The 10,512-nt window shown below is 29.9% G+C and overlaps 1 protein-coding gene across 1 annotated transcript; it reads left to right on the plus strand.

The window, feature by feature from the left end:
* Nucleotides 1-3,121: 3,121 nt before the first annotated feature.
* On the plus strand, nucleotides 3,122-9,791 carry LOC139426140 (glutamate receptor ionotropic, delta-1-like). Its single transcript, XM_071183904.2, has 2 exons — nucleotides 3,122-4,319; nucleotides 9,670-9,791. The coding sequence occupies exons 1-2, from the start codon at nucleotides 3,122-3,124 to the stop codon at nucleotides 9,789-9,791; spliced, it is 1,320 nt and encodes a 439-aa protein (XP_071040005.2).
* Nucleotides 9,792-10,512: the final 721 nt, after the last annotated feature.

Here is a 10,512-nt window from a genome sequence, read left to right on the forward strand (position 1 = left end):
TCTAATAGTTTTCCATTTTCTTGAACAATTGAACAAATTGCAATTTAAAATTGTTTCCATAATCATTACAAACTTTCGCACAATTACTAAATTGTAAATACGTAATCATATAAGGGGGAATTTAAATTTCACGATTCAATATAATCTATACATATTTTGTGAAAGCGTGATTGACGAAATATATAAGTTGAGTTGTATGCAGGGCTTAATGGCCCAAAATACAATTGAGGACATGCTACACTACAAAATACGCTAAACAGATCAAAACGTAAAGAGCATAACTCAATTGTATCTTCATAAAATACATAAAGCTAATAAAACAATACACAGGTACATTTAAAAGTCAATAAAATCAGGTAAAAAAGGTTATAACATAAAATACATGAAATATGTAAAACGGTACATTGGTAATAAAGGCAAAATTGCATAAAATTGAAAAGACAATAAAAAAATTGTAGACAGTTAAAAATGTTAATTGCTCGTAAAACCACAAAAATGCTAGAAGAATAGATTATACTCAATAAATCTTGTACACAATATATATATATATATATATATATAAAACCCTAATAAGGCTAAGAGAAACATATGGATCTAAAACATGGGTTTTGACCAAACAAAAAGGGAAAACAGTTATTACAGTTTTACAGTTATTTTGCACGCAAAATAACTGTAAAAATTTAAAGAACCACTTACGAAAATAACACGTTTTAAAACGATACATTAATTAAATAAAAAAATTAATAATAGGGAAAAGCAAAATTTGTCAGTACTGAAAGTAAACAGTGGATAGATATGGCGAAAGAATAAAGGAAATAGGCATGTCTAAGAGAATCAAGAAAGGAAAATTATGTAGTAATAGAAAAAAGAAGAATAGAGCTAAAATCGCTGGATCAGGCTGAAATAATATGTGGATAGACCTGAAAAAAATGAAAATAAAAACTGGAAGAATAAATATGGAGATAAAGGAGTTTTCCTGAGTTCTATTGTAGAGATGGTCAAAGTCGACGAAAGGCTGTAGAGCTGGAAAAGAAAAAATATAATTTAACAGGAAATGAGAAATATAATTTAACTTTTGAGTGTTTTTTACTCCTCAATCTCATTATTTTACCATGTTATTATTAAATTTTATCATCTACTATGTATCTTACTATATTTATATTTTGGAAATATAGGTCATATAAATATTTTTTAATTCTATTCAAGTAAACTTATGCTGAACGAAATTGAATTGATTAGCTCATATAAAAGTCGAACTTTTGACTAAAACATATTACTTGTTTTCAAAAATAATCACCAATTATATACATATGCGTGATTAATTTTTAAAAAATGAGACCATGCGATTGTATGAATAGTTTAATTGTACGAAAACCGATCTTGGTTAAACAGTGCTAAATTTGAATAAGATTAGATAATGATTAAAATGAGTCAAAAGATGTTATAAACTGGGTCTGAAGTTAAAAAAGAGGGGAGAAGGAGGGAAAAATCACAGCGATTCTATTATATTGCGGGACATATATTTTTACCTGAAGAAATTAAAGCCTTCGATAAATATATTATGACCATGAGAACAGAAAAATCACTGAACGCTGACTCAATCACAGACTTCTAATTAAAAAAAAATTCCATATATGGTACTTTCAAAACAACTCTGCTAGTTAAAATTTTAATCTACATAACTATATGCTTAGACACTCATATTTAAGCTGACGACTTTAATAAACAGATATCTTTAGAAAAATTGCAAAAAGAATGCAAAAAGAATGCAAAAATGCTTTGGAATTGTTATGTACTACGAAGAAAAATACTTTTGTTCAATTAGCAAAAACAGCGAGGCATTAACATATGTCCAAAGTGTTATCTTTTAAAAATATTGCTATATTCCTGCATCAAAGATACATAGAGAAAAAAACGAGTGGTCAAAACTGACAGAATATGATACGGCGTTTCTGAATTGGTGGGAAAACCAAGTTTGGAAATTTTTGAAGTAATTTGGTAATGATTTCGGTAAAATTAAAAATTAGATATTGGTTCATAATGTGAGATAAAATTTGGTAAATGTGGCAGAATTTAGTAGTTTTATCATGATACCTTAGAACATGGCATAAAAACCACTTATTCGGTAAAATTTCTTTTCAGTTTTGTATTTTTTACTAAATGTGTGGTAATAAAAACTTTAATTTTGAAAACTTGACTTTCCTGCTAAACCGTTACTATATGAATGAAAAGAAAATAATAGCTTTATCACCAGAATTATGGCTTTTTTTAATAAAACTGTTTAATTCTTTACAGAATTACCATATAGCCGAATTGTTATTACCATAATTTTTTCTACGTGTAAATCTGACTTAAATTATTACTTTGAGTAGTTTTTTTTCCTTATTTATTCCCCTTTTCTCCGAAAAAATAATGATATCAAGATCCTTGCAATTGTGACTCCATTTATTTATTGCACCAAAGCGTGTCAGTTTTTAAAAAAAAGGAAGAAAAGACTATTAGAAAGAATCAGTGTAAAATATTTGTTTGAAAATAAATCAGATTTCTGAGATATAAGTGATGGTTTCTATGCAATTACGCCACGTGTTCTCTCTAATGATTTCTCAATTACGAAAACAAAAATGTTTCAAAATATGTAAAACTGACTCCCATCAATTACCATTACCATTTATTGTCTCAAATGATGCAGAATTAGTGTGCAAACTTTTATAAAACGCAGTTTTATTTTAAATTGTCTGCTCGAATGTGTGAAATTCTCAAAATTACATAAATTATATTCCTAGCTTTATGATTTAAAATCTCATGAAGCTATTCACTATTATGTATTCTAGATAGCATAAAAATTTTAATTATTGTGAAAAAAGCATTATTTTCGAACAACATATACGAGAGAAAATAAATATGTCTGAAAACTTATAATTGCTCTCTTAGTTGTAATGCCAAACAGAAAAGAAAAACTTAAAACATATGCCATCAAAATAGTATCCACATTTGTAAAAGAGATCAAAGCTGACAGTTGAAATTTGAAAAGAAAAAAAGATTCTTAGAGTTTATTTATTTTAAAAAAGCATCGTTTTTCACTCCTCAAAAAGTTTGATTCTACCAATGAAACGGAATAGCTATGGAAATTCCAAAAACAGTTATCGTTGCCGCTCATCAACTGGAACATGTAATGCAATATAAACCGAATGAAAATGGAGGATATTCGTTTCTCGGAATCGAAGGTAAACTTCTGCAAATTATTTTAGCGACATTGAATTTTGGGGTTAAATTTGTAACACCCTCTGATGGACAATGGGGATCAGTAGGTCCAGATGGAAATTGGACAGGCTTGTTTGGAATGATACAAAGGAATGAAGCCGATCTTGCAATGTCTTTCTTAGGAGTATTTCCAGATACAATGTCGATTGTTGACTACAGCACACCATACTTACATGAACCAATTAAATTTTTAATTGGTAAACCAAACACGCAATCAGCGACGATTGCTCTTTTGAAAACCTTTGATATACCAGTTTGGGCATGCCTAGGCTTGTCATTGTTGATACTACCACTTATTTTCAATGTTCTTTTGAATGAACCGATTGGGAAAACTTTTCTGCAGTTTGTTGGTAACTTAGTGAAACAACCAACATTTATACCAGTGGTTTCAAAAAAGCACGCGTTTCTGTTAGCTTTCTGGTGGTTCTACGCGTTGGTGATATCTTTTTCATATTCAGCGGCAGTGCTGTCATTTCTTTCATTCCCGTTGGAGGGAAAAGCCATAAGAAATTTCAAAGAATTGGCAGAAGCTATTAGGGAAGGATCGCATAAAAGCTTAACTCTACGTGGCTCATCTATCGATATAAAGTTGAAACAACAGTCCATTGATACGTATTATATAGGTGACATGATTGAAAAAAACAATTGGTTCTTCAACATCGGACACCAGCTGCCGAAAAGCGAATTCAAAGATACAGCAATAATAAACTTGAATTTTATATTACAAGTTAGCTACGGATATCTTGTGCCGGATTATTGCATTTCATCTGACGACTACATTGAAGCTAGTTTTACGGCAATTTCCATGAACAAGAAATTTTGCTGTAAGCGAGCTGTCAATAGAATAATATCGAGAATGCAGAGTTCTGGTATATTCGATAAAATTATCAAAGATGAAATGACCTTCAATTGGATTTCCCAGAATCACCCACACCACGAACAATCAGGGCAAACATCTGTTTCTTTGCAAGATGTACGTGGACCGTTCATTCTCTTGTTTGGAGGTTACATAGCAGCAACATTGGTTCTCATATCTGAAAAACTATATTTTACTTTTGGTAAACGAAGTGAAAAAATTTAAATGTTCTTTTTTGCAAGTTGATTTAGGTTTGAAATAACTCTTCAACGCAGATTTGGCACTGAATTCCTTTTTATATATTTTTTTCTGATGCACTAATTACGAGCAAAAATATTTTTTTGATATTTTTTAACTATGATAAACAGTCTAATAGTTTCTTAAAAAAATAGGTTATGGGAATTTTATCAGTGTTAAAATATCAAACCCAAAAGTAGTAGCTTGAAATAAAATTTCATTCGTATTCAAAGACTTATCTGTGACTGATTTTGCAAATTAAAGAATTTCAATGATGAATAACTGTTTCTCTTAAATCTAAAAAACTGAAGAAAAAAAAAGCAAATTTGAAATATTATTGTTTAGAAGTGAGCCTTGTTTGGAAAATTTTTCCTTTAATGCAAAACAGACACCGGTGTTTCATAACCGTAAATTATTAAAATTCTAAATATAATATTTTTCAGTAATTTTGACCTAAATTATTAGAAAATAATAAAAAAAAAGTTTAAAAAACATGTTTTATGAAATATCTGCATCAAACTATTATTACGAGTATGATTCGCTATACAATTTTTCCTGAGCAACATTTATCAAAGCTTTATTAATTGAGGACTATTATGCCCTATAAATTCTAGAATATCAGTTTCCTTTTTTACCAAGTTGGCAATAAGTAAAATTTAGTCTGATAAGAACGAAGAGCGATTTCTTTTACGAAGCGCAAATTTTTTTTAACTATAAGTAATTGTATTAACCGTCTTATTTAGATAACCAAGCAGAAAAGTAATAACTTAAATATGATAATTTTGAAATCCTTCAGTAATTTTTTTTGCCTTCAATTATGCTTGAGTTTGATGGATTAGATACAAGTTATTTTTTGCTAGAGCAATTAAATTTTAAAAAACGTGATTTTTTTGGCAATACAATTTTTAACATTACTTGCGATTGCAGTTGTTATTATATTGAGCAACTCTTTTAAAAATTTTGCCCTATGATAGTTTTTTTTTCAAATTTATGCCATTAATTTTTAACTTTCTTTAATGGCGTATAAAAATAAATAAATATGTCAGATAGACTAGGCATATTTAAATAACTTTAATTTCTAACATTTTGCCTTCACATTTATAATGCATTCATTTTACTCAAACTTTAAATTACAAGTTAAAAGTTTGAGGCTTGGATGATTGCCAGTTCTAACACATAGTGCATTTCTTTGCATGTAATTTTTATACTATTACTATTTATACGTAACTATTTATTCACATTTATAATCCACCTTTTTAAAATAATACGTTGAAGTGTTTAAGTAATAGGGCAAAATGTACATTTCCGGGAAATAAAAAATGCAACTCATTTTAATACCCTTGATTTAATGTGTAAACACCTAATCAAAATTCTATATACTTTCTCAGAAATAAAACTCAAATTCCTAGAAACCTTCGATATTTTTAACAATCACTTCGTCATAAAAGCACGTAATTGTTAACGAAACTCGAACTTGACGAAACTTCTTCCTCACTTAATGCATCTGTGTCTGGTCAGGTTTGAATTAACATCAATAAAAAACCATGATATATTTCAAGGTCTGATCCGCAAAACTTTCTAACTGATTTTTAAAACCGTTTGCACTTTATGACGAGATTGTTCGAGTTCTAAAATGGTAACAGTTTCCCCAGTTTTCATTCCGTACAATTAATCAACACTTGTTGTCCTTTAATTTTACGGTCAAGTTTTTAATCAGCCGTGGTTATCGATACTTTTCAATGGGCTCAATGATTTTAAAAAGCGTCGATTAACAAGATTGATTAAAAACTACAACGTAAGATTAAAGGACTACTTGTGTTGATTCAATGGGTTCAATGATTTTGAGTCCAGCAGTGGACTGATCATGAAGACACGGCTCTCAGTAGAACACCGAAGTCAAGCATCACTGCGGCTGTGGTCAGTAAGTCAGTGGGTAAACACTTTGATCAGCCGGCGTAGGAATCGAGGCTGCGTGGTATTGGTCCTCGTTAAACTGTTCTACCGTAAAGTGCTCTACGTCACTCGCAGGTCATCGAGCTACCAAAGCAGGGATGCCATTCTCTCTGCAGAGGATCAAAATTTGCTATTACATGTCTTCTGGTCATCCCCAGGGATGTTTCCCGGGCAATCTCCAGTAACTTATTGCGCAGCTCTAGTGCGACGTAAATAATGTACCTACCTAATATATACCTACATACAATGATTTTGACGATTTTTTTTCAATTACTTTCAAAATATTTGCCATCTGATTTAGTCCAGCTAGTTCAACTGAGCCGCAGCAACTTTTGAAACACCGACTTAAAAAATCGGAACAGTTCGCATGTGTCTTTTATCAGTCTTTTTTTTTTTTTGCAATCATTTTCTTCTCATTTTATTTGTTTATTTATTTGAATAAAAGAAAAATTGGAAGACGCATTCTTTTCTAATTTAGAGTATTACTTGTTTTAGAAAAATCAAAGAACGGTAATGTATTTGCTAAACATATGATTACTAATATTTGATCAAGTGCTTTATTTTCACATAAAAATTAATCAACTGAATGGTTATTAAGAATTCGTTTAGTAAGAACCTGCTGCTTTTACTCTTTAAATTTTTTCACAAAATTGCAATTTTATGAAAGGTAATTTTCCGAGGCGAAAGAAAAAGAGACAAGAGATTTCATGCCTTAATTTCTTGCTCTAAACATTTGTCATAAAAATTCAGCTCTTTTGACAATTTTAAACCTTTTAGTTAATTATATTCAAATTTATTGTTGCTCCTAAATTAGAACTAGAAATAAATTTTCAATTTAAAAATATTTTTTCATTATAAAAAAAGAGAAAAAAAACTATACTTTACTTTCTAGGTAAAAATAAATTTTCGAGTAGTACATTAGTATTATTTTTGCTAGAATGGCTAAAATTTGTATTTCGAATAGCTTTTCACTTAAAAGAAAAATGTTATAATCCTTTGTATTCATTTAATCAATATCGAGGTAAATGGCACAAAATCGAAAAATGTCTATGCTGCTCCCAACAATATTTTTATACCATTCAATAAATTGATAAAATGGTACATTTTTACACAAGAGCATAAAAACTGCATAAAATAAGACAAAAATTAAATCATTAAAGTTGCATGAAAAAATAAATAAAAATAAAAGATAATTACAAACAAAAGATAGTTAGTCAAAATAAAAATAAAAGCTGTTAAATAAAAGATAGTTACAGAAGTAAATAAAATCATCAAACTAAAAAAACAATGATTGTGCTTTTCCTAAAAAATGTTAAGAGCATTAATTTTTAACAATTATTTTTATTTTGTTGCAGTTAAATAAATCCTGAAACGTTAATGAAAGCATTTTATAATTGCCTACAAAGTTATTACGAAACTAATTTTTCAAAACATAGCATTCTAATTTTGATTAACTCTTAATTCTTGGCTTATAATATTTCGAATTTCTTTTCAGTTAAAACATGAAAAAATTATAAATTCAAAAGAGGGAAACTATTATAATATTAAAGGAAATGAAAAAAGAATTAAAGATTAAACTGAATGTATGCATATATTAAACCTTTTGTATATGCATATTAAATGCAAATAATTCCACACTTGAAAATATAAAACAAATTTCAAAAAAAATATTTAACAGATATATATATATGTATATATCAATCATTTTTTTGTAGATTTAATCATTTTGGCATAAAGAATTCGTTACGAACTATATGCCGGAATATATTCTTTTCAGATATGAAAGTTTGAAAGACTTTGTGAAATATTAAAAAGAAAGCATAATAAGGAATATATTCCTTCTATTCCCAGTGGTACAGGGCAATAATAAACGCAAACGAGATGTAAATTTGAAAACACAAAAGTCATTTTTAATGAGGGAATTGAAGTGAAGACTAATTTGAAACAAGATTGCTAAAATTAAAATTTATTCATTATAAAAAATACTCAAAGACGCTTCATTTCCTCTAAATATATTCTATTACCTTGAATAGATTTAATTCCATTTTATAAAATATATGTGTATAAATAAAATTCATGTTCATCATTTTTTTAAAAATACAAAAAAAATTAAAATAAATAAATAAATTACTACTTCTATTAAATTTTCTGTTCTAGTTTTCAAAAAAAAAAATTTATCAAAATATTGTGTAAACGTAATTTTTTTAAAATAAGTATAGAAATAGTTGGGACGTTTTTACATCTAATTTCCTAACGATTATAGAAGAACGATAGTAATATATTATGCACACATACTATTATATTATGTATATATGCATTAACAGTATTATATAATGCATATTACATTTTTCATTGAAACCTGCAAGTGCATCGAATGTTCAATTTATCTAAGAATACAATAAATTTATAGTTACATTTTTAATCATGTTTTATTTTCTAGCATGTTTCAAAAACTCAATGTACCAATGACAGTATATTTTGCATAAATCTCACCATAAATTCTGAAATATAATTCATTCAGATGAACAAAATATCAGACACGAAAACGTACTTTTTCCGAATGAAACAATCTTATTTATTTAACTAATTCACATTTTTGACGAAAAGCAAATTTAATTAGACTTAAAATTAAAAGCCCGATCGAAATCTTATGAATTATCTCAACGACACTAAATTTATTATGTGTACTTAATTTTATTTATTAAAACCAAATTTTAAGAGCCACATTAATTTTCCTGCATTATACTAGTTTTGCCAGAATGAAACGAAATTTTATAAACGGAAGTGCAACGTTAATATTGGTGTTTGATTAAAACTTCAAATCAAAATAATCATTTATTGCTGGAAAAATGCAAATGACTGGAGATTTCTATACCCTCTTGGGCCACCTCTAGCGCGAATGCAGGATGTGACACAGTCAAGCATTGCGGCATACAAGTCCTTTATAATGTCCTGCGGCATCTCGTTCCTTAGTTGCTGCAAAAATACCCCACAACTCAGAGGCTGTCAGATATGGTTTCCATGTTGTCCCAGATATGTTTGTTCGGAGACAAATCTGGGGATCGAGCAGGTAAGAGAAAGGTGATAACGTTTCAAAAGCCTTCCAGGGACATTAACTGCGGGTTGTCGAGCATTGTCTTAATGAAAAATAGCTCATTTGAGCCTGCTGTGATAGGCAACACATGAGAATGAAGGATGTCACAAACATATTGCTATGTTGTGGCGGCACTGCAGGTCAATATTAGAGATAATCGTGTGCTGTATGCGATGGCATCCCATACCATCACACCAGTTGTAGAAGTGGTGTACTGTTGTACAGTGAAAGCAGGATTACGGCTTTCAACATGAGTTCAATCTCTTAGAGAACGACAGCTATCCATACGGAGGCAACGATGGTGGTGTCAATCCTGCCTATGTTGTACAGCAGCATAATTTTCTAAGAGCCAGTTATATGGTATGGGGTATCATCGAGTACGACCCATGATCACACCTAACATTGATCCTCGGGGCCAAGTCAGATTCGTGGTAAGTTAGGGACATCCTTCAGCCATGTTGCTAATGATAGCAGGGCTCCCAGGCACCATTTTCAACAAGATAATACTCAGTCACACACCAATAGGATGTCGCAGGAATGCTTCCGCTGCATTACAACCCTAACGTGGCCTAAACTATCCCAAGATTAGTCATCGAACGTGCACACCTGAAATCACATTATGACGGCAAGTTAAAGAGCCTTCGAATTTCCTTATACCTCAAAGCCAACTTACTCATCATGCATTTGCACTACAGGTGGTCCAAGAGGGTACTAATGACCTCCATAAAGATATGTCACGATCATTGCTGGAAAAAAATGCTCATGTCAAAGCCAAACCACAGATGTTTTTTTTATCGTATAGTCTGATTAAACAGTTCTGTACTGCATGCGACTCGTGAAATATATCAATGCATCAATCAAAAACGTTTTGCAAATATGTATCTGTGCTTGAAATATCTTAGAACCAAATGCTAATTTTTCTTAAAAATAACTTTATTTCTTTGCTTAAGAAAACCTATGTGAAAATACAATTTCTAATTGAGGACTAGAAATCAAAAACTACCTAAGCTCAAAAAAGAATCTTACTATGAGATCTGAAAAAAAAAGCTTGCTTCTGGCACTTATGGCGTTCTCCATTTCACTTTTTCGACATCGTTGCCATCAAAACCCT

The sequence above is a fragment of the Parasteatoda tepidariorum genome, chromosome 10 (genome assembly GCF_982258835.1).
Source record: "Parasteatoda tepidariorum strain Cologne lab strain chromosome 10, Ptep-v5.0, whole genome shotgun sequence".
NCBI lineage: Eukaryota > Metazoa > Arthropoda > Arachnida > Araneae > Theridiidae > Parasteatoda > Parasteatoda tepidariorum.